Source organism: Lissotriton vulgaris, chromosome 12, assembly GCF_964263255.1.
Source record: "Lissotriton vulgaris chromosome 12, aLisVul1.2, whole genome shotgun sequence".
NCBI lineage: Eukaryota > Metazoa > Chordata > Amphibia > Caudata > Salamandridae > Lissotriton > Lissotriton vulgaris.
Window position 1 is genome coordinate 433,705,389 of NC_141700.1, and position 24,588 is coordinate 433,729,976.

At 44.5% G+C, this 24,588-nt stretch overlaps 1 protein-coding gene across 1 annotated transcript in view; it reads left to right on the forward strand.

Annotated features, from left to right (window-relative positions):
* The window catches only part of SLC12A4 (solute carrier family 12 member 4), a 533,265-nt gene that overhangs the window by 171,302 nt on the left and 337,375 nt on the right, over positions 1–24,588 (forward strand). Inside the window, exon 3 of the mRNA XM_086945194.1 lies at positions 6,149–6,280. Coding sequence (XP_086801320.1) covers positions 6,149–6,280 — 132 coding nt within the window. The remainder of the gene's footprint in view (positions 1–6,148; positions 6,281–24,588) is intronic.

The window sequence follows — 24,588 nt, forward strand, 5'->3', positions numbered from 1 at the left end:
TAAGAAAAGGGAAGGTTTGAGCCTGGCAAGTGGGTGCACTTGCCAGGTCGACATAGCTGTTTAAACTGCATGCAGACACTGCAGTGACAGGTCTGAGAACCCTTTGAAAGGCAGCTTGAGTGGGTGGCACAACCATTGCTGCAGCAGACTAGTATTATTTGATTTACAGGCCCTGGGCACACACAGTTCACTGTACTGGTGTCTTAGCAGTAAATCAACTAACCTATCATGGAAAGACCAATCCATAACAGAATTTACCTTAGGAGCATTTGCACTTTAACCCTGATCAGCAGTGAAAATGGAATCAAAACCTGGAGGTTAGAAAGCAAAAAGACTGGGGAAACACCCCCAAATATCCCAGGTTTAACAGTGGTGTTATGTAAAACTAAAACAATACACAGAGATGGACCTCCGATTCACCCTTGACAGCCTTAGCTCGAGACTGGTAGTGTGGCACAGAGCAGGCTGGCGTACTTAGAGGAACATGTGTTAAGCATTTCAATTTTCCAGCATTGATGATAAGAAAGTGACATGACTCGAAAGAAACCTTGACACCAATTTATAAAAATAGATTGTATTTTTATATAAATATAGGCACCAAAATGAAATTGATGCGTCACATATAACCTGAGTTATACATTTTAAAAGTAGCCTGGCTGATGAGTGGTGATGCCCGAAACCGGTCCCAGGACGCTTCCTTCCGGTCCAGAAAGGGCCTGGCTTTGCAGTTCAGGCTGGACTGTTACCACGAGGAGCAGGGTCAAGACTGATTTCCATATTGCTGGGTCCAAACTGAGGTGGCGTGGTGAGCAAAAGAACGATGGATTAAGCCCAGATCTATGTGACTGGGGGGATTATTTGAATTGTTCACCTTTCTGTCCTTCATTTGTTCTTTTTGCCAAATGGGTGGCCAGCAAACTGACCCTTGGAATTCACTTTTTTGTCCTCGGTACAAGAGAGAGCAGGTCCTGTATTGTAGGGCTGCTGAAGCAGGACTAGTCCTCTTTGGTTCTTCCTCTGGGCCAGAGGACAGGTAAAATATGATATCCCATGTATGCCTGGCACTAGCTTGTGTGATACAAGTTCCCAGGGTAACCAACTCAACTTTGCAGCAGTTCCTGTCTGCCCTACAGCAAACAATTCTACAGTGCCCCTTATTCCTAAAATCTAAAATGGCAAAACTGTTCATCTTGTGTACTCACACAGGAGTATGGCCAGGGTAATGGCCAGCCCCTCCTCTGTTGTCACTCTGTGACGGTTCTGGGGGCAACTCCTCCAATTATTTTAGTTCCTGCTTGACTAAGAGAAGAAAGAAGAGGCCTGTTGAGGTGTTATCTGACATTTGCTTGTGACATGGAGCCCCTTTGAAGTAAATGAAGTTCCTGGACACAGCCCAACTGGGCTTGTTGCTAGAGCAACAAAACACCTCCCCACACCTGAGCCTTTTGTCTCTACTCTGGGAGGAGTTTTCACGCCTCATTCAGGGTCATTCACTATCTGGATGACGGTTGGAAATCTCGTGTAAATGAGCTTTCAGGAGTTTCAGGCAGGGAAAAGGTATGTTTTTTTTAAAGTTACGTTTAATTAATATTGATTAAAACCCAGCATTGTGGGATATAAGGCTTACCTAGGGGTAACCTATTACATATTTATTTTAAAAGGAACGTTTCTATCTTTCAAAAGGGGGTTAATTTGACAGATTGCAGTGCATGTGCTTCACTGTTACAGTATAGGTACAGAGTAGACCTCATGCCGTGTTGCGCAGCAGTAGAGTGGATGGCACAAATACTAATACCTAAAATGTGATGTTGACTGGAAATCTCCCTCTTGCAATGTCTCCAAAGCATAGAAACCCTGTTCTTGAAATGAAATGAAATGAAATGAAATGAAAATGTGTTTTGTAGAGCGCAAAAAGTTGCCCGGAGGCGTCCTAGCGCTATGACTATATGGTGCTCTGTTCAGTGAGGAAGAAATGCAGGAAAAGGCAGAGACCTATTTATTGAAAAAGAAAGTTTTCAGCTGTTTCCTGAAGGATGATAGATCTGGGTTGGATCTAAGGTCAAGAGGAAGGGTATTCCACAGCCTAGCTGCATTCAGGGAGAACGAACGTCCTCCCGCTCTTAATCTTCTAACCTTTGGAACAGCTGCCAGAAAAGCATTAGCTGAGCGTAGATGCCTGCCGGGAAAGTATGTGGTAATTCTAAGGAATATTAATTGCAGGCCCAGTTTCCCAAAAGGACTCATGGGCGATGCAAAGGGACTTAAAACTGATCCTATCTCGAACCGGAAGCCAGTGTAGGCTTCTCAAGCCTGATCTGGCAGAAAGTCTGCGTGGAATTCCCAATAGTGTGAGAGCTGCACAGTTTTGGATAATCTGTAGCTTCCGTAGTGTTGACTCAGGAGCTCCAAGATAAAGGGAGTTTCCGCAATCCAGCCTCGAATGGATCAGCCCCTGTATGACAATTTGCTTTGCTTTGAATTGTATCAGAGGGAGAATCTTCTTTATAAATCTAAGAAGACCAAAGCAGGTGGCCGCTAGCTTAACAGCTTGAGTGTCCATCTTCAGAGACCTATCCAGCCAAATGCCTAGGCTCTTTATGGCTTCTTTAGGTATTGGAGGTGGACCTAAGCAGACAGGCCAGATCGATTCTATCGAGGCAGGAGCCGATCGCCCCAGTAGCATAAGCTCTGTCTTGTCCCCGTTAAGTTTGAGACAAGACTGTGTCATCCAGTCTCTGACTTTGCTCAGACAGCCCGGCAAGTCTACCCTGGCTGAGGGATCCTCGCCCTGCGCCAGGGAGACCACCAGCTGAGTATCGTCCGCATAGGTAACGATCTTAATACCAAATGGGCAGACGATCTCAGCCAGCGGCCCCATATAGACGTTAAATAACGTCGGGCTGAGGGAGTAGCCCTGTGGGACCCCACAGCCCAGAGATCTACTTGTGGCGATGGAATTTCCCTCAAAAACCTGAGAGGTTCTGTCACTCAGAAATGACTTAAGCCATTTCGGAGCTTCTCCCTGGATACCCATATCATGGAGACGTTGCAGCAAGATGTTATGATTTATCGTTTCAAAAGCAGCACTCAGATCGAGGAGGATCACTGCCACCGATCCTCCCCGATCTAAGATACCTCTGGTCTCCTCCATGACTGCTAGCAAGGCAGACTCCGTCCCATGCTTGGGGCGGAATCCCGTTTTCAAAGGGTCAAGCAGCAAGTTGTTTTCTAGGAAATTTGTCAATACACAATTAACGTGTTTCTCTAGAATCTTGCTGAGCCAAGGGAGGAGGGAAATAGGACCGTAATTACTAAGATTGTGAGGGTCTGTATTGGGCTTCTTTTTGAGCGCCCGCACCTTGGCCTGTTTCCACTCTAGTGGGACCATGTTGGTAGAAAGTGAGGCGTTTAATAACTCCAGTATGACTGGAAGAATGATATGACTAACGGCCATCAGAGACCTCGGGGGGCTGGTTCGCTTGGAGAGCCCGATTTTACTTGCATCATTAACGTGGCAAGTAGGTCAGAATGTAATCGAGGGAACTCCACCAACAAAGGGGGACAGTTGTCCAAGGTGTCCTTCTCAAAATTCACCCGGGCTTCCACTGGAGCATTAACATCAGTGGTAGAAAATGAGGAGTAGATAAGATCAACTTTGTTGAAAAAGAAGTCCGCTAAAGCATTGCAACGAGTGTGTGAGTCCTCGTTGTCTGCAGGGGGCTGGGGTAATGTGGTGAGACTTTTTACGATCTTATAAATCTCCTTGGAGTTAGAACTGGCTTCGGAGATTTTCTGTGTGTAGTACACTGCTTGCACACTCTTTATTGCCTTTTTATAATCACTGATAGTTTCTGTGCAGAGTTTTGTCTAGCTCAGAGTAGCTTAAGCGCCATTTCCGCTCCAGCCTCTTGCACTTACGTTTAATATTCCTGAGCTCCTCCGAGTACCATGGAGCCGAAGTCCTACATCTTTTTAGGGAGGTTTTCCTGATAGGGAGGATGATGTTCAATGACTTAGCAATCAAGTTGTTGAATTCGTCATTGGCAACCACAGGATCGGAACTAACAGATGGTTTTGTGGCTTGTAGTTCGTTGACCCACTTATCTAGTTGGAGTTTGGACCAATTCCGGACAGCCCGTGACCCTAGGGTCAGTATAGGAGGCTTAGGGATATTCCAGACGAAAGAGACTAACCAATGGTCAGTCCACAGGAGTGCAATCGGGGGTTCTACCTTTAGATCAAGACAATTGCTAAAGACAGGATCTAAAAGATGGCCTTTAATGTGTGTGGGTGATGGAACCAACTGCACCAGTTGCAGTGCAGAAAGATCTGCACATAAGTCTTGTGCATTGCAGTCCTTAGTATCATCAAAGTGCATGTTTAGGTCGTCCAGCAAGGTGAAATTAGTGGTGGTAGATGCTAGATCCGCCACCACTGGGGGTAGAGCAGACATAAACTCTTTAGCAGGTCCTGGGGGGGGGCGTTAGATTAAAACTCCAGAAAAGCTGGTATTTGGCCTAAACTCCAAATTGAAAGACATGCTTTCACAGTCTAAGAATGGAGTAGGAGAGCAGCGGCAAACATATTGATCTTTAAATATGATCGCCAGACCTCCACCTTTACCAAGTAGACGATCGGTCCTAATTATTGGATAGCCATGTTCTTCTCTCTTTTCAAGCATAAGAACCAATTGGCCTCTTCTGTGTTCAACTAAAAACCTCGCTGTTGCTGTTTGATTTGCAACTCTGGCTGTGCTAATGACAGGACTTCCACTGGGGTACCTTTTGTGCTTTATAAAATCCAAACCTACACATAACAGATACCTGCTTGCCAACATGCATGCTCTCCGGTTTGACCAGTCCTGTATTGGCAATATCCAAAGGTGTGTTGCTTGTGTCATTAATAATTCAAGCTCAAAGGAGTGGCTGGTTTAGGATTCTAGGTCTCGTGTAAGTCGGAGACCATGTTTTTGCGCCCACATAAATAGGCTAATAAAGAACGCTCTTATGCCCGCTGGAAGAAATGTGATGATGGGCGTGAAGAGCGATACAGGGCACTGTGTATACTCAGTAATTGAGGCCTACAAACGCATTGGCCAACATGTCTTAGCTTTGGATCCGATTATCCTTCTCTGGATTGCTCTCTCCCTAATTATTATTTCCTGGAGTTAAAATTGTCAACAGGATTAGGTATGCATACACTGCTGCATTAGGTAAGGTCAGCTGATATTTCGAAAGGTAAGCACAGACGGAGCTCAAACAGAAACTCTGGGGGTTTCTTAGCCCCCCCCCCCTTAACGATGCTCATTTTCTTTTAACTTCTAACTTTTGCAAAAAACAGAAAGGCTCGTTTTTTCATCTTTGTTTTTTCCAGGGTCAGACTTGGGAACCAAAACAGTCCTGACGAAAATGCTCAAACCAGCCCCACTCCCTTCATCTCCTCATGTAATCGCTCTCGTTCCAACCCTCTATTTTCTATCAACTTTCTCGGCTTTATATCTGATCCCGAGACCCCGATCACTTTTCTCCCCCCATCTCCACCCCCCCCCCCTCTTTCGATCTCTCTTGAAACCTCCCCTTGCCTACTTCAGTTAACCTCGGCTAACTGGGGAAAGTGACAAAGGCACCTGGGTCTGCCCCCTGCCCTACACAAGTGCCTCCAAGGACTACAGCCTATCAGGAAAATGCCCAGTGGAGTAAGGACCTGTCTGGCCCTGGCCCTTCTCTTTTCTTCACCATCACATACCGAGCCATTAATTTCCCTGTCTGTTTGTTTCGATTACTTATGACTCGGTTTGCACACCAGTGACCCCTTTCCTCCCTCCCATCCTGCTCGTACCTTTGTCCTTCAGCTTGTTGAGACCTATGAGTAGTGGCATGTGGAAATGTATCCTTCAGCTGTGTCTTGTGTACTACAACCAGCCGATTCAAATATTTTAAAAACGTGTATGAAAAGTCCAAGTTGTAAGGGCCTATTTACCATAGACTAATTCTTATGAGTTATGATGGCACCTAGTGTAGCATCCTTGTTGCGTTAAATCGTAGATTGAACACTTTTGCAACTCTATGAATTTCATCAAAATAAAATGCACTCAAACCTTTGTGAAACAACCTACTACAAAATGTTTTTTATTTTTTGCCTCACGCAGGAAGAGTTGGATATTCGACCGAAGGTATCCTCCCTGCTTAGCAGGTTGGTTAACTACACAAATATCACTCAAGGGGCCAAGGAGCACGAAGAGGCTGAAAATGTGGAAGGGACACGGAAAAAGGTTTCAAAAGTAAGTGCGTGTTTTAGACTTTATTTCAAGGTAGGATTTCAGGTAGCATAGAGTCTAATGTAAAGCTTGCTGAGCGATGAGCCATGTGGGAAGTATTTGCAGAAGGTGGTGTTTGGAAGCAAAGTTATTCAAAACTTCTACCATATCATGTGACTTCATCAATTAAAACTTTGTGGCAAAGAGCACAATGCCCATAAGCCATCCAGCTTTGGAAGCCACAAACATATGGTATGAAATTGAATACACTAGGTGATTATTGAATATTCTAAACTTGGAGATGACCAATTATTGATGTCAGAAGGTGATAGCAAGAGACTGTGGAGAAGGGGCTCCTGAGGAGTGACTGTTGAAAATGGCAGTATATTTTTCTCATCACACAACACATGACTCGGGACACTTGGGTCATATCTGTGCTGTTGAGATTGAGGACCCTAACTTAGAAAATGTGTTTTATTGTTCCGAAATGACTGATGGGATTCAGATAGTTGTGCTTGAGACACAGACGAACTGCCATGTTCTTACACTTTAAGACTAAGAAAAGCACATTTGAGCCTACCTAGCAGAACTAGTTGACAATGGAGGGTCCCACTGATGAAGCATTCGCTATGTGAGGGTGAGGGTTGTGTACAAAACATTGAGTAACTGTAGGTCTAGACATAAAGTGTAGAGGAACGTATGACCACTGACCTAATCTTCAGTCAAGGTGTAGTGAAAAGAATCAACACCTCCAATGCATGATACTTCTTCGGATGAAAAGGTACTCATCAGTCATCTCTCGGTTCTGCCCTTGTCATCATTTGGGACTCCTTTCACCAAGGAGAGGACTCCTGCATTAGTTGTAAATGCACCGTATGTGTATGGATGCCCCAATGCAACCGAGAATAAGGGTGGTGTAACCTTCTAGAGGTGACTGAAAAGCAGTGTGTGAAAAATGTGAGTAAAAAAGTGAAATATGTGAAAGAATCATGTTTCCAACTCTAAAAAACCACTGCGGGATCATAGCAGTTTCAAACAAATATCTGCTATATTGATGTAAAGATCAACATGTTTCTGCAGTTAGTGGACCTCGGAGGTATCTGCTGCTTTCTATAGGACCGTGACTTCGCTACTGCTTAGTGAATAAGGGAATAAATTCAATCATTAAATTAACATAAAGCTATCACCTGGACGTCTTTGTAGGGTAATCGTTTTTTATATTTTCACATGTATTCTGTTTTTTATTGTCTTTTATGATTTTAATTAATCGAATAAAGTGTTTTGACTGACTGACTGACTGACACTGACATCATCCAGTGATTGGGTGTTTCTATAAAGTTTAAATATATTTTATATATATATCTGGATGGAGAGTTTAGTAGGAGCGTGACTGACTGTATAAGTGAGTGAATAAATGTCTTACTGAATGCATGGGTTAGTGACTAAACTGTGTGAATGTCTGTATTGGTCTGTCTGTTGTTGTTTAAGCTGCTGCATGGGTTGGTGAGTAGCTTCACGAGTGTCTATATAGGTTATTGATTGGTTGTCTGAGTGTTTGTATGGTTGCCTGAGTTTGTGTGTGGGTGACTCTCTGCATAGATGTGTGAGTGGTTGATTCACGGGTGTATGGGTTTGAGTGCATGTGAAAATAGTTGTATGGGTGGGTGAGTGTGTGGTCAGGAGGGTTCACGAATCCACATCGGCCAAAGATAACAAAACTTGTATTTTTTTAATTTCTCAGCAACTGCTCAACGGATTTACACCATTTAAAATGAGCATTGGCACAGCCAATATGTCTCACTTTTGGGACCTTATAAGTATTTAGTTTTGCAGCACAATATCCTTGGTGCAACAACATCAGCTGTTGCATGGCTAAACCTTGTACCTTATAAGTGTTTAGCCATGCAACAGTTGATGTTGTTGTATCAAGGATATTGTTCTGAAGTTATCCAGCACAAAATCCTTGGTGCAGCAACATCTAGTGTTGCATGGCTTAACACTTATAAGGTTCCAAAGGCGAGACCTATGGGCTATGCCAATGCTTATTAAAAATGTTATCTTAAACAGGTTTTGCTAATTTTCCACCTACTTCCCACTCCTTTGTCTGCAAATACTATTTAAATATTTTACTATCTTCACACCGCTCAAAGTGTGACAATAGTCGTGAGAAAAAAAGTGCAGCTTACGCTGTAAATTGTGGGATACATTCCTCAAAATTTCCTATGGAAATGAACACACGAAAAACACGTTTTGGGACCCCCTTTTTTTCTCAGCTCCCGCTTGACGAATCACCCCCAAACTTTCAGGATAGGAGCAGACCTGGATAGACTTCTTTTGGGAGAATGTCACAAAGATTTGTCTAATGACTCCAAAGCTATTAGCAAATCCAAAAAGGTTATGCATATGTATAATTTGATGTCTGGGTTTAGCCCCCCCCCCCAAAAAAAAAAATATATATATATATCCTCCACAACATTTTGGTTGCCAGCTTGCTCCTTACTGCTGGTGGTGCATGTAAAGGTGCTACTGTTTGTGCCACAATATTGCCAGATTAGCCAGTGTCAGATTTTACGACTCTAATAATGTGCAGACTTATCTGCAGGAATTATGTCTGGAGATCCATAAAGGAGGGCCACCTATTTCAGAAGCTTACATGTACAATATTGTATTTAGGCGAGAGACCTTGAACTGAAGGAGATTAGTCTTCTGTACAATTAGGGACCAAGAGGATTTAAGTAACTGTGCTGTCGGTAGACGGTGCATGGTAGGTCATTGATTGAAGGACTGCACTGACTTACGAGAATTGCCGTTTTGCACATTTATTTTACCAATCTCATGGAATGTGATTTTTGAAATTGTACACTTCCCTTTTGTGCTCGCGAACTGCTAACCATCTGTAGGTTTCCCATATATTGTATTGAACAGCCGGCCTGGAGAAACCCCACAGACTCCCTGTCTTGAACGGAGCATCTTTTCAGCCCCCTCAGGCCAATCCCTGCACTGCTCTCATATGAGAGCAGTGGGGGGATTGTATGGGAGTTCTGAGGCTTTTCCAGGGACTCATGGGACAGGACCTGCAGCAGAGGAGTGTGAGGCGGATGGGTGCACCAGGTAAGTGTTTATTTTTATTATTAGTCCTCCCCCTGCAGTGCTTTCCCCCGTGCTTCCTGTTGGACTCCACCCCGCCTCCCACGCACTCTCCACCCGCCCACTGGTATTTTTTCGTTTCTGCCACCACTGCTATTGACCCAGTATTCAATGCTCTATTTATTATGCATATTTTGAAAGTAATAAATCGCACAGTATTTTATATCTATTTATACAATTAGGAACATATTTGAATAATGATTTCTGGCATAGAAGCAGCAACTATTATTATGTAAGCTGGAAACAAGAATGTAGTAATATTTTGTTTGTTTAACATCAGTCACATGGGGAGTGTTAGAATTGTTTTTACCATGGGTTTACCCCCAGACTTTTTGATCTTTGGCCTCCTGTATTTGAACTTATTTTTGATGGTTTTAGGACTCTTTGCACTTTACCATTGCCATTCAGTTTTAAAGTGCATATACTCTCCACGTAAATTAGGTTATGGATTGGTATTTCCATGACTGGCATGTTTGATGATGTACTGGTAAGTCCCTAGTAACCTGCCCTGAGAGTGCCAAGACATTGAAATCAAATGCTACTAGTAGGCCTGCAAAGCGCTACAAAAGGGGATGGTGATGGACGGAGCATCTGAACCAATCAAACATTCACACCCAGTCAACCGATCTGGGTTTAATCCATCACCGTTCTTTAGCCCACTCTGCCACCCCAGTTCAGACATGGCCATAGGCAATTTAGTCTGACCCTGTGCCTCATGGGAACAGTCCAGTCCGAACTGCCAAGCCATGCCTTCCCTGGACCGGAAGCAAGCTTCCTAGGACCAGTTTCTGGCATTCCAGCTGAAGACTGCTGATAGCCAGAAACCGGTCCTAGGATGCTTGATTCCGGTCCAGGGAAGACATGGCTTGGCAGTTCGGGCTGGACTGTTCCCATGAGGCACATTGTCAAGACTGATTTTCATATGGCCATGTCTGAACTGTGGTGGCTTGGTGAACAAACTAACGATTGATTAAACCCAGATCTGTGACTGGGGTTGAATGTTTTGCCATTGTGCAACATTCCATCCATCATCTTGTTTGTTTGGCTGTTCACCCTATGTGGGAAGGGTATGCCCAGACGTGGGTCCCTTGCTCACTAAGCCACTGGAGTCATGCTATCCTGGCTGAAGACGGCTGATAGCCAGAAACCGGTCCTAGGATGCTGGATTCCGGTCCAGGGAAGACATGGCTTGGCAGTTCAGGCTGGACTGTTCCCATGAGGCACAGGGTCAAGACTGATTTTCATATGGCCATGTCTGAACTGGGGTGGCTTGGTAACCAAAATAACGATGGATTAAACCCAGATCTGTGACGGGGGTGAATGTTTTGCCATTGTGCAACATTCCGTCCATCATCTTGCTTGTTTGACTAGTAGGCCTGCAGCACTGATTGTGCCACCCACAGACTTAATCGTGTAAAGGCATGTCAACCTGCCACTGCTGTGTCTGCGCATAGTTTTTACTGCCATGGTGACTTGGCCAGTGCATCTACTTGCCAGGCCCTAACCTTCACTTTTCTCACATGTAAGACACTCCTCAGTTAGGCCCACAGTACCCCTATGTGTAGGGTGCAGTGTGTGTGAAGGGTAAGATATGTACTGATGTGTATGACATGTCCTGATAGTGAAATACAGTGTAATTCAGTTACACCCCCTCCCTATGCCCTGGTCAGACCACCACCTAATCCCTTTCAAGCTTCAAATCTCCACCGAAGCCCCGGACAGACCCCCCCCGCCCCCCTCCCCCCCCAGGCGCCATCCCTCCCATGGCCAAAATTAGATACGGTAGCCTGGTCACATGAACTGGCAACCACTGTTCCTGATATCGACTCAGATCCATCCCTGGCAGAGCTCCAACTCAGAACCTGGATCGAACAATCCCTAGACTCAGTCCTCCCCAATAAACCACTCCCCAGCAAGAAGGGAACTTTTAAATCACCCTGGTTCACACCAGAGCTGCGCAAACTTAGAAAAAAATGCAAAAAGCTCGAACGCCTTTGGAGAAAGGACTGGGCTACAAAGAGTAAAAGTGAGTATAGGTCAGCTATGAAGGACTATAAAACCTGCATGAAAAACACTCAAGCGGTCTTCTTCGAAGGAAAAATAGTAGCAGCAGCAAACTCCTCTAAAGAAACTTACGGCATTGTCCGCCTGCTGACAAAAGCCCCAGAACCACAGCCCACATTGGATCCGTCAGGCTTCAGATGCAATCAGCTAGCCGAGTTCTTCTCTTCCAAAATTAACAATGTTCTAAAAACACTCCCCACCCACAGCACACTCCCAGACTCACTGCCCCCTTCTACCTGCCCCGATGCCCCTCACTTTAATGTCTTCTCACCGGTATCCACGGAGTTGTTTCTGGCCACTCTACATTCTGTGAAGAGTGGATCCCCAACAGATCCAGCCCCCATGAACAAGTTAAAACTGGTAGCCTCCACAGTGTCTTCCCCCCTTACCAAACTAATTAATGCATCTCTCACCCAAGGCATTGTCCCCACCAATTGGAAAAAAGCAGCAGTTTGCGCGCTACTTAAAAAACCTCACCTCGACCCCGCTGACTTGTCTAACTTCAGACCAATTTCGCTCCTCCCGGGCATTAGCAAGGTGGCTGAAAAGATCGTTCATCACCAACCAACTCTCCACCTTCCTTGAATCCAACAACCTCCTCCGCCATTCCCAGACAGGGTTCAGACCAGGACAGGGCACGGACACCGCACTCCTGGCCGTGATCGAAGAAGCAAGAACCATCCTAGATGCAGGAGGATCAGTGGCAGTGATCCTCCCTCCTGGATCTGAGCGCCGCTTTCGACACGGCGGACCACGCCATCCTCATCCACTGTCTTAACATGGCAGGAATTTCTGGTACCGCCCTGACCTGGCTCAAGTCCTTTTTAGAATACAGAACCTTCGAGGTAGCCAACGGTTCTGTCAACTCCAGAATTTTCCCTCTTCAGTGTGGGGGCCCCCAAGGCTCCTCCTTGAGCCCCACACTTTTTAACGTATACATGTCCCCCCTAGAAGATATCGTGACACCTTTTGGCATAAAGGTAGTCATGTACGCTGACGACACCCAACTGGTTGTCTCCATAAACCAGTTGACCAAATGTCTGGATAACCTGGCCACTTGTCTCCAGAACATTTCAAAATTGATGTGCGACTCTCACCTTAAACTTAACGGAGAGAAGTCAGAGATCCTTCTACTTGGTGACCCACGCAAACTCCCCCTCTCTCATGGCCACCCTGTATGGGGTCTCCCCCCACCCCCAAAAGGGAAATCAAGAGCCTTGGCATCTGGATGGACCAAGACCTCAATTTTAAAGTCCAAGCAAGAAAAACCGCCGGTACATGCTTTGGCCTTATACGGACAGCACGAAAAATCCTCCCCCTAATTCCCTTCCAGTCCAGGAAACTGCTAATGTAGGGTCTAATTATCTCAAGACTGGACTACGGAAACGCCCTGTACCTAGGTGCCCCAATATCGGTCATCAACAGACTACAATGTGCCCAGAATTCCGCCGCAAGGCTCCACACTGGGACAAAACCCAGATGCTCTGCCAAACCTGCCCTCAAATCATTGCACTGGCTCCCAATTCAAGAAAGGATTACTCTCAAAACCCTCTGTATCTCACACAAAATACTTCATGGCAGAGGCCCCCCATTCTGAGACCTCTCATTAAACCCCATAAATCCAACAGACAGCTGAGATCAGATACCCTCTCCTTGGCCAGTGGCCCCAGAATAAGAAAAGCTCGTTCAGGGGGATGTCTCTTTTCATATAATGCCCCTAAGCTATGGAATGCCCTCCCACTCCCCATCCGAAGGGAAACCAATCTACTGGTCTTCCGCAGGCTCCTGAAAACCTGGCTCTTCCCATGAACTAGCCCCCCTCTGGATCAAGTAGGCCAAGTATCAGCGCTGGGACGCCCTTGGGTAGCTACGCGCTTTACAAATCTGAATCCAATCAAAGCAAATCAAATCAAAATCAAATCAAGCACCATTGAAAGTCCCATAGGATATAATGGGAGTTTACTTTTAACAATTTAGGAGTATATCTTCCTACTGGGACAAAATAGAGAACTGGAGTTTAGTAAGCCTCAACTTAGAACTTAGAAATTCCTCTTTAAGTTAAGATGATTTTGTTTTCTGTGTTTGAAAATTCCACTTTTAGAAAGTAGGTATTTTTTCTTGCTTAGCCATCCTGTGTGCCTCTGCTGGGTTGTGGGTAGACTGTCTGGCTTTGGAGTGACAGGGGCTGGGGAAGTGCATTCTCTTGCAGACTGTCACTGGGGGGGGGGGTCAATGAGTGTTCTGCCTTTCCTTGATGAGTCAGTGCTGGGCTGAATAAACCTGGACTGCATTCAGAGCAGTAGGAGGAGTTTCACTAGCACCCGAACACCTGAATAGGCCTGGCCTGCATTCAGAGTGGTAGGAGGAGATTTTCCATGCACCTGTATGGGCCTGGTCTGCCTTGGACAATGCTGTCTCCACCTCCTGCCGGGAAGCTGGCCCGGAGAGGACAGAACTGGTTAGGGTTGAAAGCAAACACTATGCCCAAAAGACTAAGGAGAAACGGAGTATAAATATTGGGGCCCAGACCCCAGAAGTTTAGATTACTGCTGAACTAAGGAACCTACCAGAAAGAAGAGCTGAAAAAACTGTCAGGAAGAACTGCCACTTTGCTGTGTTGGCCCGCTGCTTCTGTCTTGGGCAGGGAAGGGACTGGATTGTACTGTCATCATCCTGCTGTTCATTTTCTCCAGGGGCTTGAAGTAGAGCTTGCCTCCTGTTGGAAGCCTCGGGGAAATAAGACTTAAGGGAACTCGTTTGGATTATGGAACCTGCCAAGGAGACAAACTGGCAGAACTGCCAGGAGGAATACTGCTCCTTTGCTGTGTTGTTGCTTTGCTGGGTTGGCCTGCAGTTGCTGCTTCTGTCTTGGGCAGGAAAAGGACTTGATTGTACTTTCATCATCCTGCTGTTAGTTTTCTCCAAAGGTTGAAATAGAGCTTGCCTCCTGTTCATGAAGTCTCAGGGACAGCAAAGACTTCTTACCTCTGGGTACTGCCTGTAGAACTGTGGGTTTCAGTTGCCACACAGGGGTCAAGCAGCCAAATCCATCTCTGACACAACTGTTGGCTCTGTGTCCTGAAGGCACTGCAGAAGGCACCGCCGCACTTTGCACCACAACTTTGGTCTCATCGACCACGACTGCCGCCGCCACCGGACCGCTGCTTGCACCACAACTTCACCCCACACTGCCTCGTTTCATTCCACTACGCTGGTCTCACCGATGACGTCGCTGCATGCTCACCTCAACACCCGTGACTGCACTGTAGTTTGGGGGCACCGCTCGTAGGTCACATGACGTACCACCCCATCCCACACCACAGTCTTGTTGGAATAAAAATGCTTTCAGCCAAAGTTCTCTATGCATTGTACGACTTAAGTTTACATTTGCTGTACCATTTTGTATTCAGTTGCCATTTTGAGCCATGTTCGAAACTAACTTCTGTTTCACTCTATCTGCCTCAGCAGAAAGCAGCTGTTATATTTTTTTTGCTCCAAGGTTGAGCTTCGCTGTACTAATAGACTGTTTTTTCATCACATACCTTTCTCACTAGATAGGCCTGATCTCACCCTTAGAGCGGCGGGCTCAGGCAGAATAGCCTTGACGCTGAGATAGCATGTACCCAGGTCCCAGGATTGCAATTCATCCTTCTGTATCGCCTTTGTTCACCAGCTACCAACTGGAAATTTCCAGTCTGGGCGTGTCTTTTGTGATTCTGAAGTTGTACATTACCTGTTATCATGTTGGCAGAGGTCAGTCCTTCTGCAGCAATCTAAGGAGGCTGGTCAGATCAGACTCCACTCGAATGTACTTCTAATAAATACCTTTGGTTTGTATTCTGACCGACTCTTCATTTATGAGGAAGGCCGAGAGGTGGTCACGAGTTATCCTGCTGGCCCTAATCGGTTCACTTCCTTCAGTCTGACCCCCGGCTCCCATCAACCGGCACTGCCACTTGCACCGTGACCCGTCAGCACCGCAACGAGCACTCACTCTGCAACGTGGCCCCGGTCTCGCTGACGCTGCTGGATGTCCATCACCGAGCCGTTGCCTGCACTGCGAATTGAGGGCACTGCACGCCGCACCACTACACTTTTCATTCCAACCATGATAGTTGCCAAGACCGGCCCGCACTGACGCAGTCAGCCAGATCTGTTAGACTCTGTTGTTTACAGCACCGCAGTAGCCCTGTGCGCAGATACTGGCTTCAAGGAACTGCATTTTAAAGTTATCCTAGCAAAGTGCATATTTCGATTACTATATGTTGGTCTTTTATCGTTTTGGTCTTGCTTGCACAAGTAAATATTGGTTATTTTTCAAAAACTTGTGTGGTTTCCTTTTGTAGTGTTTTCACTGTATTACTGTATGTTATGTGCAAATGTTTCATACTCTGCCTCTGAAATAAGCCCGACTGCTTGTGCCAAGCTACCAAGGGGTGAGCATGGGTTATTTCAGTAGTGTGTCCCTCTTATCCTGACTTGAAGAAATGGTCTGGATTTAGATAATGATGCAAACCATTGCCAACTAGATACCCCATTTCTTAATGGGAGTGTATATACCTGTGACAAAGGTTATTTAAACAGCCTTAATGCATCCAGTGTCTAATACTGCCTGATACAATAAACCAGTATTAATCTCTTCCATTCATGTCCAGGCTCTCTTCTCATTTAGGAGGATGTTTGGTAATCTATACAACAAACACAACTCCTCTGTAACCATGGATACTTTGAGGGGTGAAGCACAGGTGGAAACCACCTGCAAGTAACATAATAGTCAGCACTAACAAATGTAGATGCTTACTCAGGGCGAGATTGGCATGAAATCCATTTTAATGAACCAGCACCTTATATTTTGTTTTGGGGGCTAACCCCCAACTCCCTTTGACATATAAGATATTGTATTTTTGGGAAGATTACCCCCAATTTATTTTTTCTTTCCAAAGGCATACCTCTTCTTACCCTTCAACTCTATAAACCCCTCATCTCTCTTTACCTCTACCCTTCACTCAACCCTAAAAACTCCTGACCTCCCTTTACTGCTACTCTCCCATAAACTCTAAAATCCCCTTACCTCTACCTCCCAACCCACATCTGAAACCTAAAAATGACTTTCCCTTACCTATCCATGAACCTTAAAAACCCTTACCAACTCTTTAGACACCTTTACTATCGCTTCCTCCTACTCATTTCTAAAAATCCACCCATTAAACCTGGATCCCTAGCTTCTAAAATGACAGACATATAGTTTTATATAACTATATATAGAACTATACACAAGCACGTCCTTTAATTTTTTTTTTAAACATAAAACTTACCCCATTGTAAAGTACCATGCCTGCTACTTACATACATGGTAAAGTTGTTGCTTTGTAACGGATGCATGGTAAAAGTTACATGCCCTTAAAGTATCACTACTTTTTTGGTACACAAATGTAACTATTCCTGTATTGGAATTAATGCATTTATTTGTAGCTATGAATCTGTTCAAGACTGATCCTATTAATTTCTTACTTTCTTAATGCATTCTGAAAATTATTTTGGCACCTGAGCCTCATGATTTAGAAATGGAGATTAGTTTGCTGTTCTAATTGTACTGTGCTCTGACAGTAAAGAGAATGCTGTCCGAGGTACACCTCATACAAATTGTTCCCATGCGCCAGTTACAGCTGAAGCGTATAACTGATACAAAAACACGAATATCAGCATGAGATGTAATTAAATTCACAAAATCGCAGCATCGTTAAAATCTGAAGAAACTCCAAAGTTTGGAAGACTTTTTGAAGTTTCAAAAGTAGCCTGGTAGAAAAAGATAAAAGCACAAACGAACACAGTACATCATATATGGTCCTTTTCATTGGAAATCTGCTTCTGGGCTGAAAAATGCAAAATGAAAAGATAAAAGTACAAAGTAATTGCATAGCAGCAAAAAGATGTTCACAAGATTAGAAATAGTAGATCATATAAAAACAGCTACATAATTTAAGAGCAACTAGAATGCACTAGGGTTGTTACGTACATTAAAATAGCCAAGGTTTTAGACGTTTCTGAACGAAAATTAAAAATACATATGTAACATTTAAGGTGGAGAGAGCACCAGCTAGCCTCCGTGTCAGGTAGTGTCCTATACCTATTATTTGTAAAACATAGCAGTGACTAGTGGGTGGTAGAGTACCACAAGATGCATATTAATTGTTCGTGCTGGTAGTTGGTCTGCACTTAGCAGGAGCAAGAGTGGATAGGGGCAGGTTTTGTCAGGTTGAGGTCTGTTTTGATGGTGGCATTGATCCAGCGGTTCACCAACAACAGATACTCCACTACCATATACTCACCTGGGCCCATAAACTCACAATGGTTGCCCCGCTGGTGGGGGGGTCAAGTTTTATAATTGTTCACAAGCGTTTAGAATTAGTTTATTCAATATGCTCTGTCCTGACCGACACTTTGCTGCTGTTTTCGGACAGTTTCTCTGGACTATGCCCCCCCTACCATGCCCCTGACCTTAGCCCTCTCCCTGTGGATGATCCTCAAATGTTTCCTCCCTGTTGTGCTTCCCCTTCTCTCCATGCCCTTGCATCCCTCCCACCCTCCCTTTGTGCTGTGGCTGCATCCACACTTATGGAACTCTGCTTTTGTCTTGTTGTGGTGACTCTAGTTAATGGTATCTGCTTTAGACCTTGCACCATATACCATGCCTATGTGACTCTTGGAGCTTATCCAGTCATATCCCCTCCCTATGTGTGTAGAGATGACTCTAATCACTGGTGTATGCAGTAGACCTTTGACCGATTGCAATAATGCTAAGCTTTGGTATTCGCTGAAGTCCTTACACCATATATCACCCCTATGCGTCTCCTAGAGTTTGGCCAGTCATATCCCTTCCTATGTGTACGTAGTTGACTCTTATCACTAGTATTTGCAGTGGACCTATGTATTCTCTACCACCCCTATGTGACCCTTAGAGTGTTTCCAGTCATATCCCTCCTGTGTAGATAGAAGATAACTCTAATGACTAATATCCTATGTGATTCTTAGATTGTATCCATGTGTATCCCCTCCCTGTGTTTAGAGTTATAGCTGTAACGACTAGTCGCCGGTGTGACTGTTGGAATATAGCCAGGTGTATCCCTTCCCCCGTGTGAAGAGATAACCCTATTCATTAGAACAAAAAGAAACGTGTTCTTGAAATGTGTAACGTAACTGATTCTATGTAAAGTGCCTTGATAACATGTAACGGAACTGGTGCTATGTAAAGCGCTTGGATAACCTAATCGGTTCAAGTTCCTGAAATGTGTAACGTAACTGATTCTATGTAAACTGCTGTGATAACATGTAACGGAACTGGTGCTATGTAAAGCGCTCTGATAACCTAATTGGTTCAAGTTCGCGCTATAGAAAACTCTAAAAAATAAATTAAATAAATAAATACCTCTGTTCATTTATAACTAGGGCTCCCGGTCTTATGGTATTTTTTCTGTATTTATCCATATTTATTTTTTAGGCATTTATTCTGTATTTATCCGCATTTATTTTTGCCACAAGCAAAAGACTACCCTACAGCTAGTATTTTTCCACATTTATTTCAGTCCCGAAAACCACATGTGCAACTGCTTGTACAGGGCCACAAGAGCTGAGGGAACAACAAACTAAATGGCAACTAACTCAACACACACAGATCACAATGCAAAAGGGCCATCAGGGCACGAGTCAGGGTACCACGCGAGTGGAGGCGTCCCGCCCACTTATTTTCCAGGGTGGACGCTGTCCACCCTGCCCTGCTCATCCAAAGTGTGATAAAGGGCGCCGCGCACCAATCTTTGTGAAACTGTCCGCTGTGTCGGGCATTTCATAACTACACTTGACATTCATTGCGGGATAACTAAGCATATGGTGGAGCTGGTGTGTGGGGGCTTTTTCACCTTCATCTACAGCGCTTCTCCGCTTAGCAGAATTATAGCGCTTGGTTGATTGCAGTTATTCGGTTCCCACTGATCCGGTCTCTGTCAGGAAGAAAGGTGTGTGCCTTTCAAATAAATTGTGCAGTGTTTTCTGATTCTAGCGCCTGGTGAGTGCGCTTCAATGGGAACAGAGAGTGCAAGTTTAAAGGGATGCTTTCCGATGCTGAAGGCAGAAGCACCAGGAACCAGTCGTGCAGTAAATCCAGCCCGCAGGTGAATTATTTTTTTTTAACTGCGTGATGTATCACGCACCTCGTCTTTTTATCTCTTGTGAAATCCAGGGCACGAGTCGGGGTTACACGCAGGTGGATGGTGTCCCCCCCCACCCCCCCCCCCCTCGGCTTTACAGGGTGGACGCCATCCACCCTGCTAATCAAAACGTCCACCCTGCTCATCAATATCTTGATAAGGGTGCACCAAACAAGCATTTCCAAGTGATTCCGGCTGCATCCGGAAATTTCTCAGACTGGCAGTCACCGTCCATCTCAACTCCTGTCTTGATGTCTCTTCATATCCCTGCTTCATATCCCTGTTTTCAATCACCTGCCCCACCTCCCCACCATTTTACTGATTCCTTAATTTAAGGAATCGGTAAAATGCTGAATCCTTAAATCCAGCCTTCTACATCGGAAACGGCTAAATACCGGTCGGTAACGGCAAATTTTACCGATTTTCGGCCGTTAACGACCAGTATTAGCCCACCTACATCTAGCCCTTAGTTAGTGGGAGAGCCAGTCTTTCAAAGGTTGTTTTGCAGGCACTCTGCCCCTGCATTCATTGGCCTCTCTGCTGAGTCTGCAGGCCTGGCATGTCACTTCCTGTGATGTAATGACAGGCGCCGTGATATCACGCGCCGTGATGTCACTTCCTGTGATAATACCTAACTCAGAGAGCCCCCCCACTTTTTTAGGACTTGTGCCCTGAAGGCCACCACAAGCCTCTACTTGAGGAATCCTATGCAAGTCACACGCCCATGCATCAAAATAGGCTTACAAACAACCACACACAAGTAAGGGCGCAAAGTCCAGCTGTTTAACCCCTTCGATGCTGATGACTGAACGGTTCCGTCATCAGCGTCGGTTGAGCTGTGCTGATGACGGAACTGTTCCGTCATGACTCAGCCCGCGCAAGGCGGAGTCAGCATGGGCGGGGAATTCGCGCCGCACGGATGCGGTTAAAACAAAATAGAAACCAATGGGGCAGTCTTTAATTTGATAGCGCATGGAGGAAAGGAAAGCACAAATGCAGTTTGCCTGTATTAGCACACTGAAGCCTAACCTGCTGATATGCCAGTTCTCTGTTCCAAGCCCAGCACTGTTGCTGTAATGCCATTCCATCAGATGGCTCAGCAAGTTTAGTGGTGGTTTCTGACATATCATGAGCTCAAATGTCAGCAGTCACCTTAGTCTTTCATCTTTCAAAGGATGGTAAAATTAAAGCCATAACGCTGATTTGGTTTTCATTTGTTTTTTCAGCAGTGGGTGTTCATTTGTACAACGAGTATAATGTCCAACATGTCTCTTTATCGGGTTTTAATATTTCTGAACCAGACTGCATGCAGGCTTTCAGCAAGGTCTCAAAAGCAGAGGTGCACCTTGCTTCAGGAAAGTGTGTTTTTTAAGAACATTGTCGTACAAGAGCTTTCAAAATGCAAACATGACTATTTGAAAGCACAGCTCACAGAAAAAAATGCACACTCCTTGAGCAGCAGTTATCCTAATCCTTCGGCTCAATGAACGTTAATTACTGATACTAACCCCCCTGGTGCTGCCTTTTCATTTTGGTGGGGGGGGGCCGGATCCAGAGCCCGAGGCAGCATTCAAGGGGTCGCCATTAATCTTCCCCCTGAGGCCTTTATCTTGCAAAATAGCGACGGGCTGGCGCAGAGCTCTGAAGATGCCCAATTCAAAAGAAGGGCTGGGGTAGCAACAAAAGGAACCGGGGAGTGGCAACTCTGGACTGAGGACGGCAGCGCGGCAAACTTTACTAGTATTTTGCCGTTTCTAAATATAAATACAGACAAAGGAAACATAGTTTCCCGTCTGTATTTATATGTAAAAATCCGTTTAAATGGAAAACCGGGAGCCCTATTTATAACTAACCCTTCACATATCAACAGGTTTTTTCCTCTGGTCGATGGACCATTAGTTGAACTAGTTGATGGTGATTAACAGAAGCTCACTTTTCTATACTTTAAAAGTAAATAACCATAGATACAAGAAAGTTTTAAATCTTTATCTAAATTTTTAGATGCGTGTGAACAATCTCAATACAGTGCAGTCACCATCATTCATAGGAGAGAAAATTCGATTAATAAAACACAATGCATTTATCTCAGACTCTTGCAAAAATCAATGCTCAAAGAGAGAGGACAGAGAGAAAAAAGAAAGAACATTAGCAAATGACGAAAATGTATATTTACCAAGAATGGTGTGGAAGACCAACCCCCTGGCCAAAGGGCTGGTATGGGTCCCCTGACATAGATTCAGAAGACAAAGACTTCAGGACAGGAATCAGGACAGGATAGTTGACCTCTCTAGAATACCGACGATTGCGTCGCACCCCTCTCTGACACTTTCTTCCTCCTCAAGATTCTGCCGCAATCTTCAGATCTAACCCAATTAAATTAGGATAGAAAGTTCTGCTTCAGGTTCTGCAATCATCTCCCTCCAACCTGTTCTGCGCTTCTTCAGCTCTTCTTCAGCTCTTCATCAGCAACTCCAGCATCGCATGCTCTGTTCTGTTCCAGCATTCTCATATCTCTCTAAATTACTAAAGCTATCTTAATCATACCTTTCGTTCTGCATGTTCCACCCACTAAAGTTTCAATATCGGGAAAATGCGAAATTTGATTGGTCAGGCAAGGGGGTCTTCATCAAACCATGCTTACATGTCACAATAATCATTTCAACCATTGTTCATAAACCCATCCCCTTACTTTTTATTCATAAATTATATTCCCATCTGCTAAATGTAACGATGTTGCAACAATTTAAACTGTATTATAAGTGTGTTTCTTCACTGTTGAACTCTGCACCATCATGTTCTCACGATGTTACACTTGATATTGGCTCCTTTTCAAACCCACTGCCATGGCCTTCATGGCTCCCCTCATTGGGAATGTGCAGACTTCGCGACACTCTGCTCAATTCAGTTATGCGAGAAAGGCCCAAATACGCACTGATAAGTCAACATACAAATGTTAATTACTCAAATAAAGTGTTTGCACTTTATACCACCCACCTCTACTCTATCCTATTTTATTTATTAAACTTTTCCCCGCATTAGTAAAATAGTTTGCCTTTATTTCATAGAAGCAGGTGCTATGCACGCGAGTCTTCAAGACTCCATTTTAAAACTTCTGCTCATGCTCAATAATTTCCCTCCAAGCGTTAGTTTGTTATCCTACGTAGATGTAGTTGACGCATGCGCAAAACAGATTTCCTGTTTAAAGCGGTATTGGTCTTTCTTCAATGTTATCCGCGTTAATACGAGTTTGAAGGTGGAAGGGTTTGAGAAGGAGCAATGTAGAGTTTTGTGAGTCTCAGCCAGTGCTTGAGATTTTCAGTTTCTTGGAGAGGTACATGGGTAAGGAGAAGTGCAGACATTTATGAGTGAGCCACGCCGTTTTAAATTAAGCACTCGCTTCTATTGGAAGTCACTGAAGGGATCATTGAATGTGGAAGATATGGTTGAATTTCTTGTGTCCTGTCATAAAGCGGGCTGCCGCATGTAGGACTGCTCTTAGAGGACCTAGGTGAACTTTGAGAGTGCAATTTCATAATCCAGTCTGGAGAGCACCAGTGCCGAGACCACAGACTTAAGGTTGTGTGCTGGGATGCGATTCCTGTTTCCCCAGAGAAGCCTCATCTGGAAACTGACCCTCCTAGCCATCGAGGAGATATGGTTCTGGAGAATCCAAAATCTTTCAAGGGTGAATCCCAGAGATTCAGCCTTCTAAATGTTTGAAGATCGGTTGTCCAAGGTCCATGAGGAAGTCCTTCTAGTCTTAGGTCGGCGAATTAGCTTTCTCTGGAGAGATGAGCAGAAATTCTGTGTTCGCTGCGTTTTATTTGAGGTGGTGGTTATCCATCCAAGTGTGAATTCTATTCGGGGAGTTAAGTGGGTGCAGTCTTCTTGGCATGCGACCTTCAAGTAGATTTGGGAGTCATCTACATATAGGTGGTAGAGGACTCCTGAGTTCCTGACGGTTGTTTTCCTATGGAGGTGTATATCACTACATTCACAGCCAGTAGCAGGAGGCTGCAAAATGATACCTTCATGAGCAGGATGTTTTGCAACCATCTACAAATAGACATTTTCAAAATTGATAAGTCGGTGTGCAATTTGCCACCACTATTCGATGAATGATAATAAATAAGGCATTTGGTTGCTATAACATAACTGTTGAATAGGTAAAGGCCACCTAGCTATATTATCCATAATAAGCATTTACAAACAGATACATGCACGCTATTAAACAGCACTTCAAAGCTAATGCCTCTCCTTCCAATTACCCAACCCAAATCCTTAAATTATTTGTTTTCTTTACTGAAATTTTCAGATCAACAAAACTTAGTCATCTGCAGTATTATGTCCTTTTCAGCTACGGTCCATGCAGGTAACATCAGTGGGGCCGTGTGGGGGGTGATTTCAAGGGATGATGCAGAGGGGAAAATAATTATTTAATTTCCCCTTTGCATTGTCCCTTGGCATTCCCCCCAAGCACCTAACCGCCCCACCGCTGTTACCTGCATGGACCGCGGCAGGCCCTTTTACCTTCTAATTTGGCATCCCTGCAAGAGTGCCCCCACCATAATTCCAACGTGAATTAACAAATGTTCTAACGTTCTTTGGTAAGAAAAGTTTTAAACCTTTTTCAGTTGTGAGGAACTTGACTTAATAGCCACACAATCTGGAGGGTCAATGCTAAATTAATTAGCAAGTTAGGATGACAAGATAGTTTACCTTATTCCTTACTGGAACCACAGGTCCAAAGAAAGTCACTTTAAAATGCTTTGCTAGTTTTATTTAAGAATGTTTAAACAACAGTTTGTACTATTTTCAACAAATTACAACTTAGTTACTCCTAGAAGTACATGGGTCAATTGGTAGAATCCAAATTGATACTTGTATACAAGGCTTAATTTCAAAAGGTCCTCTCAG